General features: G+C 39.4%; 1 protein-coding gene across 1 annotated transcript in view; it reads left to right on the top strand.

Moving 5' to 3' along the window:
• si:ch211-282j22.3 (ER degradation-enhancing alpha-mannosidase-like protein 3) overlaps positions 1-20,656 on the top strand; it is a 62,967-nt gene that overhangs the window by 24,737 nt on the left and 17,574 nt on the right. The window contains exons 9-15 of the mRNA XM_060841341.1: positions 4,239-4,336; positions 11,612-11,737; positions 13,719-13,802; positions 15,145-15,228; positions 16,927-17,051; positions 18,122-18,287; positions 20,455-20,609. Of these exons, the coding sequence (XP_060697324.1) occupies positions 4,239-4,336; positions 11,612-11,737; positions 13,719-13,802; positions 15,145-15,228; positions 16,927-17,051; positions 18,122-18,287; positions 20,455-20,609 (838 nt within the window). The remainder of the gene's footprint in view (positions 1-4,238; positions 4,337-11,611; positions 11,738-13,718; positions 13,803-15,144; positions 15,229-16,926; positions 17,052-18,121; positions 18,288-20,454; positions 20,610-20,656) is intronic.

Genomic DNA, 20,656 nt, shown 5'->3' with positions numbered 1-20,656 from the left:
CTAAGCAAAGGTTGGCATCATAGTAAAAGAAAATACGTACAATTTTGGAAAGATTGAGAAACAAGTGAAGGATGTCAAAACAATTTTAAAAAGGATGAAATTAGAGTAGGAGAGAAAATTAGCAAGAAATATGAAACCACAATTAAAAGCTTTCATGAGCATATAAGAAGGAAAAGACTAGCTAAAGTGAGCATCAGTCCCCTCAGGATGAAACTGAAAAAATTAGAACATGAAAAGAGGTAACAGCAAAGGCTTTGAACAAAAAGAGAAAAGTATCCCAAGAGCAGTAGAAAATAAGCGTAAAAAGAGAAGGAGGAATTGAATGATCCCTCGAGAAATTGTACAAAAAAACTTGTCAGATAGAGCTTCCAGCACAACACCACCTGGTCGCATATCTCATATGTGGTCTTATAAGTTGTGGCTGCAGAGATGGTTGAGGCATTGGTTGCAAACTTCCAAAATGCCCTAGATTCTGGAAAAGTTCCAATACATTGGCAAACTGCATACAAAGGGTTTGTCTGCCTATGAATAGAAGTGAGAAAGCAGGAAACTATAGGCCAGTTAACCTAATACCCGCCATTGAGAAATTGATGGATTCCATTATTAAAGAGGTGGCAGCAGGCCACTTCAAGAACTGTAATACAAAGCAAGCAGTATTGACATGGTTTTGTGAATGGGAAGTCCTGAACAAAGAGACCTTGGAGTGCAGGTCCATAGCTCCTTGAATATGGAGTCGCAGGTAGATAGGATAGTGAAGAAGGCGTTTGGTATGCTTTCCTTTATCGGTCAGAGTATTGAGTACAGGAGTTGGGAGGTCATGTTGCAGCTGTACAGGACATTGGTTAGGCCACTGTTGGAATATTGCATATAATTCTGGTCTCGTTCCTATCAGAAAGATGTTGTGAAACTTGAAAGGGTTCAGAAAAGATTTACAAGGATGTTGCCAAGATTGGAGAATTTGAGCTATAGGGAGAGGCTGGGGCTGTTTTCCCTGGAGTGTCGAAGGCTGAGGGATGACCTCATAGAGGTTTACAAAATTATGAGGGACATGGACAGGGTAAATCGGCAAAGTCTTTTCCCTGAGGTCGGGGAGTCCAGAACTAGAGGGCATAGGTTTAGGGTGAGAGGGGAAAGATATAAGCGACCTACGGGGCAACTTTTTCACGCAGAGGGTGGTATGTTTATGCAATGAGTTGCCAGAGGATGTGTTGGAGGCTGGTACAATTGCAACATTTTAAGAAACATTTGGATGGGTATATGAAATGGAAGGGTTTGCAGGGATATGGGCCAGGTGCTGGCAGGTGGGACTAGATTGGGTTGGCATGGATGGGTTGGACCAAAGGGTCTGTACATCTCTGTGATAAGCTCGATACAAAGCTAGATAGGAACTAGTAGACATGGCTTGAACTTGCTTAAAGATACAGAGTCAATAGCTTAGGTAAAATAGCTATCAAACCCTGTTTCTGGAAATCCTATCCCCAAACCCAGCAGCTGCCATTTTTACTGAGGGGAAATGAGTCCAGCTTGTATTTTGCACATCCCTGGTTCATAGGGGCAACTGTATGTGTTAAGTGCATTTCCTTCAATTAGATTCGGTTTTCCCTGGTTGGATATTAAAACATTACTTGTAGGCTCTAGAACTTTTAGCAGAAAGTAAAAGATGACCAGAGTTCTTCAGAGGGGTTGGGTAGCCTTTGGAGAAGTAGAACAACTTTTTGGAACACACTCAGGGCAGCAATGAGAGATATCAGATGGCCTTTGCGATCGTTAAAAGTATACTTAAACATTTAAGTGCATTTAAAATGGAGAAGCTCATTCGAGCTGTCAAGACATTTAAATGTCCTAGCCTTTAAATTGTCAAAAAATAAACTACATCGTATAGAGAAAAAGAAGTTAAAGTTGCCATTGAATCAGTGCAGTTTGACAAATTGTGGATTGCCAGGGGAAATAAGGGTTTTGGGCCAGGAAGGAAAATAGAGTTAGGGCAACTGCCAGATGAACTATAATTTCATTGAATGGTAAAGCAAGGTTGAAGGGCCACATGACATGTCCTTCCTCCTTATTCTTGTGTTCTCCAATTATTCGACCAAGAGAAAACGTTTTTGTGTTGGTCTCTAAATCAATGACAATGTTCCTATGACATTTGCTAAGTAAACAGGCAAAGGTTAATATGTGCACAACAGTTCGCAGAAAGGTTATTATATTACCTATTAGAAAACTAAATTTTTGTCCTCCAGTAAACTGGTTAGAAGGAAGTTGTGTAGATATGTATGTCATGTGTTTGCTTAACGGACACTAGGTTACCTGCAATTATAGCTGAAAATGTGTTGCTGGTTAAAGCACAGCAGGTTAGGCAGCATCCAAGGAACAGGAAATTCGACGTTTCGGGCCAGAGCCCTTCATCAGGAAACGTCGAATTTCCTGTTACTTGGATGCTGCCTAACCTGCTGTGCTTTAACCAGCAACACATTTTCAGCTCTGATCTCCAGCGTCTGCAGACCTCACTTTTTTTACCTGCAGTTATACTACCATCAAGTCATAGAGATGTATAGCACGGAAGGAGACCCTTCGGCCCAACTTGTCCATGCCAACCAGATATCCCAACCCAATCTAGTCCCACCTGCCAGCATCCAGCCATTTCCTACTAAACCCTTCCTACTCATATACCCATCCAGATGCCTTTTAAATGTTGCAATTATATTAGCCTCAACCACATCCTCTGGCAGCTCACTCCATACACACCCCACCCTCTGCGTAAAAAGGTTGCCCCTTAGGTCTTTTTTATATCTTTCCCCTCTCACCCTAAACCTATGCCCTCTAGTTCTGGACTCCCCTATCCCAGGGAAAAGACTTTGTCTATTTATCCTATCTATGCTCCTCATGATTTTATAAACCTCTATAAGGTCACCCTCAGCCTCCAATGCTCCAGGGAAAACAGCCTCAGCCTGTTCAACCTCCCCCATAGCTCAAATCCTCCAACCCTGACAACATCCTTGTAAGACTTTTCTGAAGCCTTTCAAGTTTCACAACATCCTTTTCGATAGGAAGGAGACTAGAATTGCATGCAAAATTCCAAAAGTGACCTAACCAATGTCTTGTACAAAAGCAACGTGACCTCCAAACTCCAGTACTCAGTACTCTGACCAATAAAGGAAAGCATACCAAATGCTACCTTCACTATCCTATCTACCTGTGACTCCACTTTCAAGGAGCAATGAACCTGCACTCCAAGGTCTCTGTTCAGCAACACTCCCTAGGACCTTACCATTAAGTCCTGCTAAGATTTGCTTTCCCAAAATGCAGCACCTCACATTTATCTAAATTAAACTTCATTTGCCACTTCTCAGCTCATTGGCCCATCTGATCAAGATCCCATTTTAATCTGAGGTAACCTTCTTTGCTGTACACTTCACCCCAATTTAGCATGATTTAAATCAGTCTTCCTTTTAGTGAAATTTAATGCTGCAGGCATTTTTAAAACATTTTTCTTTCTGTGTTTGCATACGTTCATTCCACCAGTTTATGTCCTCAAACATTTTATAGTTCTCACTTAGGTTTACTTAATTTTGCCTCATTTTGAGCAAATGTTTCTTGATATCTAAAATACTTTACAGATACATTGTGTAAGCTATTACTGTCCAGTGCAAAATTTAAGGTTTTAATTTACTTTAATTAATGTAAATTTAAGGATCATGTGGTAGAAAAATAAAAGTATAACTTTACCAATAACAAAATGCTGAAGATTATGATTTGAAAGCAACAGGCAGAGTTAGCTATCTTTTTGATGGGTGAATCAAAGATTATTGGGTGAGGATGGAAATGTGAAATTGAAAACAAACATTAGCCATAATCTTTACTAAATGATGGGGCATATTAGGGTTGAATGGCCTAATTCTCCTAATGTTTCTGTTTATATGTGTGCTCGAAATATCAAGTACTGTATAACTTGACAGCCTTACTTCTGAGAAGCATGCAAACTGTCTCTCTAGGAGATGTATTTTCAGACCTGTGATCTTATAAATCTTATATATCTGTTTTTCAATAAGTTCATGTGGGAGAAACCACATGCTGTGCAATGTTGTAAATTAGCAGCCGACATTTTACATGAACAGCTCCTTTGTCACGCTGTAGTCACGTCTTTTGTAATATTAATGTACTTATCATCAACTTGCATTATTGATTGTTATGTTTCCAATCACTTTTTGAGATCCTACTAACAGATTCCATTGTATTCTAAGACAGTGGAGTGGGTGCTGGAATTGACTCCTACTACGAATATTTGTTGAAGGCCTATATCCTGCTGGGAGATGATGTATATTTGGAGAGATTTAATACAGTAAGTCTTGTATTTTTTTTCTCTTTTTAAAGGTATTCAGTCGTAAGATCTTGAAATACTAAAGGAAAAATCTGTTACTGTGTGGCCGACAGACATGGAGAGTTAGTGTAGCATGTGATGCGTCAGATAAAAGACTTGGGCTCCTGTGCTGACCCCAAATCAACTGGATATTTGCTGACTGAGCAGAGGCCAGACACTGCACACTGCACAGACAATTGGAACACTGGTAACTGTAAGGCATTGAGTAAAGGCCTTCAAGTGGATCAATTTGTCTCTCCTCTGGCTAGGTTACATTGGCACCCAAATGGGATTGGAAAATGTTACAATGTAGCAAATCTCCCTTGATTGTGTTGGAAGTATATAATGGTAAGTGTTGCAGAATGTAAGTATGGCACTGGTACAAAATACTTACTATATGCAAATCACATAATAAGTAGAAAGGTGACCTACCAATAAAAGTAATCAATTCTAATGTCAGTGATGAACACTATGTGTAAAGCATCATGTTATACTATATGTAGAAAATGTATGCTAATGACTGTTCATCCTTCAAGTGACAATGGTAATGATGCAATCTACTGGAACAAACCATTATTGCGATTAACATTTTGTAGGATGTCCCCAAAACTATTTAATGGATTATCAATTTGGATTGCCATTTAGTAGAATAAACCTATTGTAAATTTATTACTGCAAATAAAGTTGTACTTCTGCCAATACTTATTCTTCATTAATGGAATTGGCAGTTGGTCCAAGGGACATCTCCAGATTTATAACGAAGTGAAGGTAGCAGCTAATAAATGTAACGTTTTAATGAAATTAAAGTTTTTGTTAACATGACTTCAGTGTAATGCAGAGCAGTTTTTCCATTACACTAAAAGGAGAGGACCTTGGATTCCCCCCCCAAAAAACTAAATGAAACCGGGTACCATCTGATAATATGAGCTACCTCCAAAATGTGCCATGAAAGAAAATCACCAGTAAACAGAATTGCTGTAAAGCAATGAACTTCCACAAACTTGACTGACTAATATATTAAGAATTCAGTTAAACCTTTGGAAACATACCCAATGTCAAATCCAAACACGTTGACACTTTCAGACAGAGATAAAGTGGCTGTTACTCAGCAGAAGAGTAAATTAATCTAAATAAAGGAGAACTTTTCAAAAGAATTAACCAAATTAAAGCATCCTTTATTTCACAGGAAATAACAAGTCTGAATGGATGATATGTTGCAACAAGTTGGCAACCCAAATGTCAATTCATTTGCCTCATAATAATATAATAAAGAATGAGTTACATCTAAATCCTGCATTTCATTGCCATAGGTTATTTCAAAGGTCTTCATAGCCAAATAAATAGTTTTGAAACATAGTTATTGTAATGATTTGGGAAATATAGAAGCTAAATTGTGCACAGTAAGTTCCTCCAAACAGCAGTATGATAACCAGTTGACCTGTTTTAGTGATGTTAATTAAAAGATAGGTTTTTTTTCAATTCACTTATGGAATTTTGGCATTGCTGGTCAAGCCAGCATTTGTTGCACACCTGTAATATTTGATTTTATTCATTCGTGTGAGTGTTATTGTCAAGTCAGCATTTCTTTCCATGCCCTAATTTCCCTAAAGAAGCTGGTAGTGTGTTGCCTTCCTGAACAGTTGCAGTCCTTTGGGTTTAAGAGATACCCACTATGCTTTAATAAGAACTTCAGGATTTTGAACCCGCAACAGTGAAGGAATTGATCGAGTTTCAAATCATAATGGTGTGAGACTTGGAGGGGAACTTGTTTATCTGCTGTCCTTGTTCTTCGAGAGGGTAGAGGTCACAGGTTTGGAAAGTGCTAATGAAAGAGCTTAGTCCAATACCAGAGTGCATCGTACACAATGCCATCACAGTATGACTGTTGAAGCTGGTAGAGAAGCAGACTGCTTTGTTCTGGATGGAGGCAAGCGTCTTGTGTGTTTTTGGACATACTGATGCCTGGGTAGACAGCCACTGGGGAGTCTGTACATGAATTACTTATTCCAGAATTCCTAAGTTTTGATCTGCTTTTCTTGAGTATTTGTATGGCTAATCTACTTCAGTTTCTGGTCAATGGTTACCCTCAGGCTATTGACGGTTTCAGCAGTGGTAACGCTATTTGAAATCCGAGGCAATGGTTAGATTCTGTCTCATTGGAAATGGTCATTGCCTGGTACTTCCAGGCATGATTGGTAATGTCCCTACCTCTGAGCCAGGAGCCCTGACTTCAAGTCCTATTTGCTTCAGATGTGTAATAACACCTCCGAATCGGTTGATTTTAAAAATGCCTACACTTCTGCAACAATGCCCTCTGGGCTGAGATGGTTGACCTTCAATAGTTTCCACTATCTTATTTTGTGTCAGGTATGACTCCAATCAATGGAGAGTTTTCCCATGATTTCTCTTGATTTTAGTTTGCGAGAACTCCTTCAAAAAAATAATCAGTCAAATGCAGCCTTGATGTCAGGGTAGTCACTCTTGCCTTATTTCGAGTTCAGCTCTTTTTTTTTCCATGTTGGTTTAAGCTGTAATGATGTCAGGAGCTGCGTAATCCTGATGGAGTCCAAATTGAGCATCAATCAGCAGGTTTTTCTAAATATTGCCTGCTAGCACTGTTGACAACCCCCTCCATCACTTCACTTTGGATTGAGAGTAGGTTGATTGCACAGTGAATGGCCGATTTGAATTTGTCCTGCTTTTTGTGGGCAGATGTGTCTGGGCAATTTTCTCCATCGCTGGGTAATTGCCAATGTTGTAGCTGTACTGGAAGAGCTCAGCTGAAGGTGTGGCTCATTCTAGAGCATATGTCATCAGTACTATTGATGGACTGTTGTCCAAGCCTATAGCTTTTTCAGTATTCGAGTGCCTTCAACTACTACTTGATATTCTGTGGAGTGAGGGAAATAGGCTGAAGGCTGGCATTTGTAACGCAGAGGACGTCATGAGGAGGCTAGGATGGATCAATTGCTTGATGTTTCTAGCCGATGACGATTGAAAAGGCTTCAGGCTGATCTTTTCTGTTATTCTGTGATAGGTTCCCACGTCATAACTGATGAGTGTTGTTTATGGACCTGTTTCTTCCTGTTTAGTTGTTTAATTATTCATCACTGTTCACAACTGAATAAATAGTTTTTAACTATTCAGAGCTTTCAACTGATCCATTGGTTGTAAGCTCTCTGAACCCTGCCTATTGCATTGCTTCCACTATTCAGCATGCAAGCACTTCTGTGTTGTAGGTTTACCGTATTTTACCTCATTTAATTGATATGTCAGCAATGAAGTTATGTCTATGGCTAAATTTAATTCTTCTGATGTCTCACAACACCTGATAGATGTCCAGTTTGAAGTTGTTAAATCTGTTTGAAATCCATCCCACTTAGTATAGTAATAGTGCCACATAACTCAGCGGCAGATATCCAGAATGTGAAAATTGGACTTCATCTCACACAAGGGCTGAGCACTGTTCACTCTTATTAATACTATCATGGACAGATACATCTTTGACAAATAAGCTAGTGAGAACAAGACTAAGTAGGCTTTTCTCTTTTTGATTGTTCCCTTACCATTTGAGCAGATTCCGTCTAACCAGTATGTCCATGGGGATTACTCAATTGCTCTTCTTCAAAACAGTCCTATGAGATTATTTGTGTACATCTGTGTGGTCAGATGCTGCTGATGTTTGATATCTCCTTTGAAAGACAACATCTCCACAGTGCTCTTTCAGTACTGTACTGGAATTTTAGCCTTTGTTTTGTGTTCAAGATTTGGGATGAGATTTAAACCTACAGTCTTCAGAGTCAGAGGTGCAAGCACTGCCAACTAGGACAACAAGGTCATGAACGCTTTAGTTCAGCCTGAGATGATGACAGCCCTTGGACAATGAAAGGGTCAAGAGTGGCAGTGGACAGGGAGAGCTGAATGTTAATAGTGTAGATATGGAAACTAATGTCTCATCTGCAGATAACACTGTATAGCAAACTGTAGACGTGATGGCCTTGTATTATTACTAGACTGTTAATCCCGAGACCCAAATAGTGTTCTGGGGACCCAGGTTCAGATCCTACCACAGCAGATGTTAGAGTATGAATCCAGTATAAGTCTATAATTAAGAGTCTAGTGATGATCATTGTCAATCGTCAGAAAAACCTATCTGGTTCATTTATGCCTCTTTATGAAATGATATTATAGAGTCATAGAGATGTACAGCATGGAAACACACCCTTTGGTTTAACCTGTCCATGCTAACCAGATATCCCAACCTAATCTAATCCCATCTGCCAGCACCTGGCCCATATCCCTCCAAACCCTTCCTATTCATATACCCATCCAAATGCCTCTTAAATGTTGCAATTGTACCAGCCTCCACCACATCCTCTGGCAGCTCATTCCATACATGTACCACCCTCTGCGTGAAAAAGTTGCATCTTAGGTCTCTTTTATATCTTTCCCCTCACCCTAAACCTATGCCCTCTAGTTCTGGACTCCCCGACCCCAGGGAAAAGACTTTGCCTATTTATCCTATCCATGCCCCTGATAATTTTATAAACCTCTATAAGGTCAGTCCTCAGCCTCCGACGCTCCAGGGAAAACAGCCCCAGCCTGTTCAGCCTGTCCCTTTAGCTCAGATCCTCCAACCCGGCAACATCCTTGTAAATCTTTTCTGAACCCTTTCAAGTTTCACAACATCTTTCCGATAGGAACGAGACCAGAATTGCACGCAATATTCCAACAGTGGCCTAACCAATGTCCTGTACAGCCGCAACATGACCTCCCAACTCCTGTACTCAATACTCTGACGTATAAAGGAAAGCATACCAAATGCCTTCTTTACTATCCTATCTAACTGCGACTCCACTTTCAAGGAGCTATGAACCTGAACTCCAAGGTCCCTTTGTTCAGCAACACTCCTTAGGACCTTACCATTAAGGGAATAAGTCCTGCTAAGATTTGCTTTCCCAAAATGCAGCAGCTCGCATTAAACTCCATCTGTCACTTCTCAGCCCATTGGCCCATCTGTCAAGATCCTATTGTAATCTGAGGTAACCGTCTTTGCTGTCCACTACACCTCCAGTTTTGGTGTCATCTGCAAACTTACTAACTGTATCTCTTATGCTCACATCCAAATCATTTATGTAAATAACAAAAAGTAGAGGGCCCAGCACCGATCCTTGTGGCACTCCGCTGGTCACAGGCCTCCAGTCTGAAAAACAAGCCTCCACCAACACCCTCTGTCTTCTACCTTTGAGCCAGTTCTGTATCCAAATGGCTAGTTTTCCCTGTATTCCATGAGATCTAACCTTGCTAATCAGTCTCACATGGGGAACTTTGTTAAACGCCTTACTGCAGTCCATATAGATCACATCTACTGCTCTGCCCTCATCAATCTTCTTTGTTTCTTCATCACAAAATTCAATCAAGTTTGTGATACATGATTTCCCACGCACAAAGCCATGTTGACTATCCCGAATCAGTCCTTGCCTTTCCAAATACATGTACATCCTGTCCCTCAGGATTCCCTCCAACAACTTGTCCACCACCGAGGTCAGGCTCACTGGTGTATAGTTCCCTGGCTTGTCCTTACCACCCTTCTTAGACAGTCTATCTTTACCTGGTCTGGCCTACAAATGAATGACTCTTAACTCTGGGCAACTTAGGGATGGGCAATAAATGCGGGCATAACCAACAACATCCACATCCGTGTAAAAGAAATATCGGGTTGAATAAGTTAGTCAAAAATAGATCCTCGGGTGACTCCAGAAACAGCAGTGCAGCGCTGCAATGTTCTATGGCCGTGACTTATGCTGTTTTGTGTGTTTGACGTTATCCCATCCTATCGATATTGTCTTTTTATTTCTTTGTCAAGCACTTGGGGAGCTTCCTCTTAAATGCAGTCGTAATGCAAAAAAAACTAACAAATATTAAACGTAATTAAGTGAACAACTGAAATTTAACTTGACAAATGTTTTTCTAATATCTTTCCTTATCTTATGGGAAAAATTCAGATATCTTTCCTTGATTGATGGAAACCTGTCTACTTGATTCTAATCCTTTGGCTATATTCATTAATCTGACAATTGTACCTCTAATCATTGCATTAGGTAGTGAAGACCTTAGTTTTAAAATAGCTGAGACAGCTTGTACCTAGAAGAATGTAGCCCTGGAACAACATTCTGTTATTGAATATTCCTCTTATGTGGTGCAATCAGCACTAATTGATTTATTTATCATTAACAGTAATGGTAATTCTAATGTAATTACCATTAGAAATGGATATTGTAATTTCTATTCTGTGTATTACTTTTTAATGCTAACTCGATAGTTTATTTTGCACTAATTCATTTAATACACTATCATTTTATATTTTCAACTGACTGACTGCAAGGTGATTCAAACTAATACAGTGCTAAATAGTTGGTTTAGTTTGTATGTGGCTTTTAATTTGAAAAACACAAAACCTAAGAAGTCCTCTTAGCTCCTTCCTGATGTATTAAAATAGTGGTTCTGTTTAAGTTAAGAGATGACTTAGAATTTAATTAAACAATGAAGCAGATTCAATTTAAAAATCCTAAAAGAGAGAGATTATTTTTAAGTCCTAGAGAATATTTTAGATTTAATTAGGTTCTTAGAATTTTAGAAAAAAAATGTTCACATGAAAGACCTGTTTATTCAGACAAGTTCCTATATCATCTGTTTGTACTTTGTTCCACAATGTCGGGTATAAATATGGAGATTTAGAAAACTGCTATGTTGTGTGAATGAGGGTGGTGGTGGGGGAAAATGAATTAGAATTAAAATGTTTGAATTAGAATTAGAATTCCTACCGTGTAAAAATAGGCCCTTCGGCCCCACAAGTCCACACTGGCCCTCCGAAGAGTAAGCCACCTAGGCCCATTTCCCCCTACTCTGTATTTACCCCTGACTAATGCACCTAAACTACACATCTCTGAACACAATGGGCAATTTGGCATGGCCAGTTCACCTAACCTGCACATCTTTTAGATTGAATGTATCTGACTATTATTGCAAAGACCTGAGCACCCCCAAAATATGACCAAATTCTGTGTCTCAAATTTGAGCCATGTGATAAGAAGTATGAGCTAGACCTCTGTCTGGACTCTTCCGAATGAAAAGTGATCTAATATGAATGCATTGTGTTAAAAGGATCTTTGATTTTGCTGTGTTTCTATGAACGAGACAAATAAATGAGGATTTGTCATAAAATGTCCATTTCAACTTTTATTTGTTTTAATCTAGCACTATGCAGCCATTATGAAGTACATTAGTCAGCCTCCCCTGCTTCTCGATGTTCATATGCATAACCCTACAATTAATGCCAGAAAATGGATGGATTCACTTCTTGCATTTTTTCCAGGCTTACAGGTAGGCAATACGTTTTTGTTTTGATTGAGATCATTAGCATGCATGGAATTAATTATGACTTGATGAAAACCAATATATGAAAGCAGTTTGCACACTTCAGACCAAGCACAATGTAGAATATGGCATAAATTAGTAACCCTGTTATCAATGTTTTCAATCTCAATTTACATAAACATCCATTCAATCATGGAATAATGTCTCACGTTAGGATCGCCAATACATTTGAAAATATTTGAATGTTCTGCCAATTTTAATTTCCAAACAAGTAGATAATCCCAATGTGAGAGGTCAGTCCCACAATTGAATGGACATTTGAGATGACACTGTAAAAATGCAGTATCTCATTTTATCGGTGGTTCCAATTTAAAGAATTTAATTCACTTGAACAATTTTAGGCTAGCTTTCACGGGAAAGCACAGATGACAAAAAAAATGAAGAAGGCTTTGGTCTTCTGAAGTCAGTTCCATGAAGACCTGCCATCCATTTGATCCACACTCATTTCCTTGTATACAAAATGGAGCCACTCATTTGTTTTAGAACAACTTTATCATTTTACTAGATTATGATTGATACCTCAGACTCACCTGAAAGTTGATCCTAGAGCTGAGTTACATTACAGTATCCATAGGTTTAGAGTACAGAAGGTCGTTCAGATTATGATGGCCCATATTCTCCATGAAGTATCAATTATCATCAGATCGCCAATCTGTCAAATCCTTTGAGCATCCAATACTGCTCCACATTTCTTCTGGGATCCTCCAAACTGGCTTCGCCAGAAATTCAGAAAGAAATTCAGTATCTCCGTGACAATGCTAGAGAGCAAAAAGTGGAATTCTCTCTTTATGGAGTAAGCCATACAAATAGTGGTAGGATGCAGGTGGTTGGGGTAGGAGGTGGCGTGTTCATGGAAATGGAAGGTAGATAGGGCACGAAGTGGATTAGGTGGTAGGTAGGTGCAGTATTAGGGATTGATTGGGGAAGTTGGATGGCCATGTGAAATTGGGGGGTCAATGCAAATAATCGTGAGGTCAATTCTGTACATTGCCATGAATTAGTCTCTGCTTTTTGCTGTCAAATGTTTCCTGCATAAATATTCAGGTAAGTATTGTGGAAATATCAGCTCCGAGTGGAGTTAGAGACTTTTGTGCAGTAGTGGTAGGGGTCCCAAGAAGCAGTGGAATTGTCACCAGAAGTTAAAATTTTCTAGAGAATTCCAAAATGAATTGGAACTGAATCTGTGCTGTCTTTTTTCTAGAACGATGCAAGAACTGTTGCTCTCCAACTTTGTTTAATTCTTCAGCATTCACAAACTTAAAAGTTGTTATAACATGGAATTATTTGCAGCAAGTGGTTAGGGATAAAGATTTAATTAGAAGTAGGAACATGCTTATACACATTTTTCATCACGTGCATGGTTATCCTATTAGTTGGCCTTTTTCATATTTAAGCTCATTGTTAATTTTTTTTGAATGCGTACATTCTTCTTTTTTCCAGTGGTAATATTAATGGCTAGACCATACGCACCACTTATTTTTAAATATTTTACTTGCTTTGTACTTTTTTTTTCCATTTCTAAATATGCTCAGATCTTATGTAACACAACATGAAGGCAGTTTGAACTGTTCAGTGTTGAAGAAAAACCCGAAGGTCTGTTTGTACAGATCACAAAACATAAAGGATTTCTGGTGCTCATAAGAAGAAACCTGAAACCCTTGATTGTGGTGTTGTTTTATATACAATTCCCTGTTCACCCTTATTTCTTTTTGACTTTATTCAACCAAAATACAACAAACTTGAAATTATGGCGTTGATGATTAGTTTTCTTAGTCTGTTTCAAAATTTTAATCCGAGGTAAAGAATTTCTAAATGGAAACAAACAGCTTGAAGAAAACTTTTCCATTTAGTCTGATTATGCCTCTAGATAAATTTATCTAATGATGACACTATTAGCACAAATTTCCAGAATATTTTTTACCTTTAGGTACTAAAAGGGGACTTGCAACCTGCAATAGAAACTCATGAAATGTTGTATCAGGTTATACAGCGACACAAATTTCTCCCAGAGGTAAGAAGATTATGAAGTTCATTGCAAAAGTAGATTTTAATAAAATATACAGCTTACTTCAGGAATTTAATTTCTGATTGCCTTAAAATCACTCCCTTTCTCTTTCTGCTTGTTGCCTTCCAACAGTTTTAGGACACTGCCAACCAGGTCAATTCTCTTGTAATAGTTTTCCGTTCTATTTTCATTTATGACTTACTCTGTTAGCTTTGTGTTTAAATTAAAATGCTTTGTTAAATCACTACTTGTTTGGAAAAGATTTTCCTGATGGTGCATTTTGAAGTTGTGACTGTAGTGTCCTTTTTGTAAGTGGCAAGTAGTCTTTAGTGTACAAAACTTGAAAGACAATGTAAAGCAAAATTTTTTACAAGTAGATTCCAGTCTCTCTCTCTCTCTCTCTCTCTCTCTCTCTCTCTCCAATTAGTTATTGTTGCAAATTTTTAAATGAGCTGTTTAAAATCAGCAGTTTATTTGGAATTGAGGTTTATGCTCACTTTCATATTTCGATAAGTTAGTCAGCCTATGTCTTATGCATTTTCATGAAATTCCAATTCACCGTAATAGTTAGTCAACATTTCAAATTAATTTTGAGTGAAACTGCATGTGCATGAGAACAGGGAAAGTCGAGGCTTCCTCAGGTGGACACTCTGCCTTCTGGCCTGACAGATTTCTTGTCAGAAGTCAATTGGATTGACAGGCTTGGCTCCTAGATAGGTGGAAAGTCCTTAAGGAGCAAGTAGGTTCAATTTTGGCCCTGGAAGCATGTGTGTAAATGGATGTATAGGGTCCAATCTCCAACAATGGAAGGAGGCATCCAAGACTTGACTCTGGAGTCAAGGGATTTGGGGAACTGAGCAGAACACTCTCTTTCACCATCTGTCCCATGACTAATGATTTTTGAAGCTTTCCTCACTTTGTTCCAGGGAAATCTTTCATATTCATTGTAAAACTTGTAGGTTAAATCTGAGGCTGCCACTCATTAACTGATTTAAGATCGCAGTCTGACTCCTGGGGACCCACATCTTGCTCCAAAACCATCGAGAAATCAATGCATTGGCTGACAGCTGAGATTACATGCCAGCTGAATAGTAATCCAGAATGTAGGAGAAGGTGGCAGCAAAGATATGTATCTTTTACCAATGGTTAAAATTAGACATTTTGATGTTCCTGATAAATCACAATCAATTCTTGCCCACCTATGCCCTAATATTAAGCAGATTGGTATCATACTTCCAAAGCAGATAAGAAATTTGGTGGAAAGTTGAACTCTCAAATGTAAAAGTTTTATTTTGCCTCCCATCAGTGTAACTCATGATTTAAATTTGACTGATTTGTATTTTCAAAGGCTTTTACCACTGACTTTGCGGTTCATTGGGCTCAACATCCTTTAAGACCCGAATTTATTGAAAGTACTTATTTCCTTTATAAGGTTAGTATGTTCCATGAAACCACTAAATCTTTCTGTGCAAAGTTTAAAATTAGTTAAACATTCTTCCGCTCAAAAGAAGTAGAAATTCTACATCTGTCAGATTTATTATCTGGTGCTATTTATAGTCAGTTATCTTTGCTTAAGATTTATAACAGCTATGTACTTTTCTGTTCCTGTCTGAAAAAAAGCCTGCAGAGTAGAGGATACTGCAAAATGAACATAGACATAAGATATAGGAGCATAATTAGGCCATTTAATCATTGTTTAGAATTTTTTAGAATGTCTACAGTATGGAAACAGGCCCTTCGGCCCAACAAGTCCACACCGACCCTCCACAGAGTAATCTACCCAGACCCATTCCCCTACCCTGTCTTTACCCCTGACTGATGCACCTAACACTATGGGCAATTTAGCATGGCCAATTCACCTGCCGTGCACATCTTTGGATTGTGAAGAAAACTGGAGAACCCGGAGGAAATTCCACGCAGACACGGGGAGAATGTGCAAATTCCACACAGACAGTTGCCCAAGGCTGGATTCGAACCCAGGTCCCTGGTGATGTGAGGCAGCAGTACTATTCACTGAGCCCAATTGGTTGATATGTTTCTCAATCCCCTTCTCCTGGAACCCTTGATCCTCTTTCTAATCAAGAACTTGTGTATTGCTGTCTTAAAGACAGTGAATGGCTTAACCTCCACAGCATTCTGGAGCACAGATCTAGATTCACCCTCTGATTGAAAGGTTTCCTCCTTAGCTTAATTCTAATGGTGGTCCCTTCACTCTGAAGCTGTGCCCTCCGGCCCTAGTCTCTCCTATGAATGGAAACCTCCCTATGTCCACTCTATCCAGGCCTCTCAGTGTTCTGAAAGTTTCAGTGAGGTTCTCCCCACTTCCTTCGAAATTCCATTGAGTAAGGACCCAAGAATCCTCAACCGCTCCTCTACATGATAAGTTCTTCATTCCAGTTATTTGTCTGAACCTTCTCTGGACTGCCTCCAATGCCACCACATCCTCCCTTAGAAACGAGGCCTAAAACTGCTCTCAATGTTTTGAATGAGGCATGATACAGCTCCAGCAGTACGTCTGTCCTCTTGTAACACAGGGGTGTTACATTAGCCATTTTCCAGTCCTCTTCAAACCTACCTGACTCCAGTGATTCCTGAAAGATCATCAATCCCTCCACAATCTTCTCAGCTATCTCTTCAGGACTCTCTGGTGTAGTTCATTTAGTCCAGGTGATTTATTCACTTCAGACTTTTCAGCGTGTCCAGCACCATTGCCTTCATGATAGCCACCATATTCACCCACCACCTCTCTTGAAATTCTGGTATGTGGTTGTGTCTTCCAATGTGAAGACTATAAAGTATCTATTGAGTTCCTCTGCTGTTTCTTAGTTTCTCCATTACTATTTCTCCAGTCTCATTTTCCAACAGACCAATGTCCATTCTTACCTCCATATCAAGTGCCAGAATTCCAGCTAAATCAGAAAAACTGATAATGTGGCTGCTTAAACGTGACTTCTAGGTAGCATTTATTTAATAATAATGTCATTGCACATCTTTTTATGTAATAAATAATTGCCAATTATTTCTGCCAGTGGAAAGAACCTCCAGCCTTTAAAGTGGAAAATGTTGTTTCCCAGCTCTGACTTCTATCACCACATCTAGTCTGCTTTTCTGCTTTTGTCTTTTCAAATAGGCCACCAAAGACCCTTATTATCTACAGGTTGGTAAATCTGTTGTGGATAGCTTGAATCAGCATGCACGCGTGCCTTGTGGCTTTGCTGCTGTGCAAGATGTCCGAACTGGCAATCATGAGGACAGGTACGTTTGCACCAGGAGTTCAGTATAACTTGCAAAAACCAGTCCAAAAATTCGCTGAGTCATTCACCTTTTTGAGGTCAGAACAGTCTGATCCTGTTGCTGGGTGAATGTTCAAAGAATACGATTAATATCTGTTTTAGTTCACTTTTTAAGTTAAAGTGGCCAGCAGAAAAATATCATCCTATAATCTTAAAATAAATTAAATCCTTTACTCTTAAACCAAGCGAAGCATAAAAATCAATTAATTAAAGAAAGAAATGTCTTTGAAGGGAGAGGAAAGCTTAATATTTTACAAGGTTTGGTGTTGGCCATGGTAGAAATCAGAGGATGCAATCTTTAATGAAAATGTGACTGTCTTTTCTCCTCCCATAATAATTATTTTATTATTGAAAGCATGTGTTTTTTTTCTTAAAATGCATGCTTCAGTCAACATTTCAGTGATCTTTTTGGACTCATAATTTTAAAGAAAGTAAGAATTTTTTTTTGTACATGTTGTTCACCTTAAATTTATTGTTTATATTAATTGCCATCAAATCTTGGCAAATGTTTGAGATGTTTATAGAATGCTGTTGTTAATATCTCAGAAAACAAAAAGGTTATGAAAGTATAACAATGTGAATGTGGATAATCTTTCAAAGGCTTCACGTCCTTTCTCTTTTATTTTCCTTGCTATATTCTTCAAATAGATATAAAATCCTTCTGTCTGCTCCTTCCATATTTTGGCCCCAGTGCAGATGTTTGTGGTAAAGTTTAAATATTAGCATTTCTCTGATGCACTTACCAACTAGATGTATTTAATTTTGGCAAACTTAATGCATCCTTTTTGGCAGCTGAACTAATAAAATGTGAATAATTGTACTCTGTTCAGGCCATGCTAGTTCTAGACAAAATCAAATCATAGTCTCGGCCATACAAACGTAATATTTGTGTTTAGAAGCAGTTAACTATTGATTTAAAATCTAGTATTTTGTTTCCTTTTAAATGGGAATTTTGAATATCTGATCTTAAAGTTATACGACAGTGTGAATTACTGCACTGTATACTAAATTAGTATTTCTTTTTTCCCCAAGGATGGATTCATTCTTTCTGGCTGAGATGTTCAAGTACCTCTATTTGCTGTTTGCTGATGACCGTGAGCTGCCCTTTCACCTTGATGACTATATTTTCACCACAGAGGCTCACTTACTGCCTCTTACACTAGCCACAGTTTGTCACACCTGTAGTAAGAATATAACGGTAGGTTACTATGATATCATTGCCATTTTTGCACTCCATCTCATATAGTTTTGCAGCTTAATACTTTAATTAAATGATTAAGACTTTGGCTGATAAATTAGACCCCACCTGATTTAATTGGATCCCTTCACCTTGCAATTGTTGCATGAGGCAGCAGATTGTACAATTGCCCTGTTTAGTTTTGTGCCAGTGAACCGCAGGTGCCAGTTGCTGCCAAAAGGCAGCTAAATTGATGGGTTGATATGCCCTCACGTCTACTGAGATGAGTCTGCTAATCACCAAGACCGTCCTTCCTGCCCAGCAGTTAGCTCTAAGTGGGAAAGTACTCAATCCCTAAATCGCCTGGGCAGTTGGTTGAGAGACCACCTGCATTCATCTGTTTTTGCCCCAGTCTCAGTGGGAATCAGTTTAATAAAATGCTAATGGCCTGGTTGGCTGGCCAGTATGGACCATTTCCCTGTTTAATTTATTTCCTGCTCCCTTGTAGCAGAAAGCATGTCTAAGGGTAGCTCAGCTGTTGATGCAATAGGTGTGGAGCAATCTGCCAGTGCTCCTCAGGATTGTACCTCTCAACCCAGCCAATCTTGTACCTACCAATCCATTGCAAACCGTGATCCTGCCTTGTGTAGGCCAGCAACATCCTGTCCTATGTCATTCTTTTGATTCCTAAACTGGTTTCACAGCTAAGAAGCAAACCTGGTGTCCATTTCCTCTTACTGCTCCTATCATGGGATGAGGAAATTGAAAATGAGGCCGTGTTTAACTTGAGGTGAAATCTGAGGAAAATAAATCCTACTCAAGTGCATCAGGTGGTTCAGTGGTTAACACTTCTGCCTCTTAGCACTAGGGAACTTGTTCAATTCCATTCTCGGGTGACTGTCTGTGTGGAGTTTGCATGTTTTCTCCATGTCTTTGTGGGTTTCCTCCCACAGTCCAAAGATATTCAGGTTAGGAGGATTGGCCATGTGTCTATGGAAGTGCTGGCTAGGTGGATTAACAAAGGAATAGCTGGGTCTGGATGGGTAGTCTTCAGAGGGTCAGTATGTACTCGATGAGCCAAATGGCCCCCCCCTCTACGGTGTAGGAGAAAGTGAGGACTGCAGGTGCTCAAGATCACAGTCGAGAGCGTGGTGCTAGAAAAGTACACGTGGGACAGCATCCAAGGAGCAGACATTTTGGGCATAAGCCCTTCATCCGGAATGAGGCTTGTGGACTCAGAGATAAATGGGAGAGGAGTGGGACAGGGAGGAAGGTAGCTGGGAATGTGTTAGATATTTGAAGATGCTGGTGGAAGTGTTAGGTTGGAGGGGAGGGTAGAAAGGAAGGAGGATGGACAGGTAGGACCGGTCAAGAGGGCAGTGCTGAGTTGGAGACTTGGGACTGGGATAAGGTTGGCGGAGTGGAAATGAGGAAATGATCCTGTGTGGTTGCAGGGTCCCAAGAGGCTTCTGTCAATGGGATCAATGTGGGATCATTTCTGATGAAGGGCTTCTGCCCAAAACATCAGTTCTCCTGCTCCTTGGATGCTGCCTGACCTGCTGTGCTTTTCCAGCACCACACTCTCGACTTTCTACTCTGGAAAAAGTATATGATTCTATCACTGTACGATGCATAGAATTACAATGGATGACATTGACCCATATAGCTGGTTGTTTAGTTATGATGAGTTTATAAAACAAATGTTTCAAAACATCCGAACACTAGTATTGCAAGGTGGAGCTTGGAGTTGCCAACTGGGGGAACCTTGGGAAATGTATTTGGGAAGCAATAACGTTCACCAAAGGGTGGGAAATATCAGTCTGGGAAATCAGCTATTTGGATTTGACAAGCCTCGTGAAACACAGAATTCTGACAAGCCTGTGAATGTTTCCAATCATGAATGGAAGTGGACAGCACGTATGAGCCTTCCTTACAGATAAAGTTACTTTTTACAAGTTACTTTCAGTCCATTTGGTGGCAAGAAATGGATTTGGCCAAACGTGACTCAACATGTATACTTTTTGAGCCATTCGATACAAATGTGATTTTGTTGTTCACATTGTGACTATTGTTTCTTGTGTTTTCCATCTATGTGAATCAGTTTTAGAAACTGAAGAACTTATAATGCAAAGTATTCTACATCAATTGTATTTCAGTTAATTCATCCTCTTTTTTCCCCATTTGCTAGAGTGTGCAATTGGAAAGTAAAGTTGCTGGTGTCCTTTCTCATACGTGCCCAAGTGCTCAAACATTGTTCCCTAATAACCCGTCCTATGCACAGAAAATAAGGGAGACCTACAGAGATATCGTTCCAGATGCAAGTGCACGGACATCTGCAGAAAGGTATGTTCCTTTGCCAGGTTTTGCAATCACATAATTTTTAGAAAAGA

This window comes from Hemiscyllium ocellatum, chromosome 21 (genome assembly GCF_020745735.1).
Source record: "Hemiscyllium ocellatum isolate sHemOce1 chromosome 21, sHemOce1.pat.X.cur, whole genome shotgun sequence".
In the NCBI taxonomy this organism is placed as follows: Eukaryota; Metazoa; Chordata; class Chondrichthyes; order Orectolobiformes; family Hemiscylliidae; genus Hemiscyllium; species Hemiscyllium ocellatum.
The sequence above is the reverse complement of the archived record's forward strand: the minus strand, read 5'-3'. Positions and strand labels throughout refer to the sequence as shown.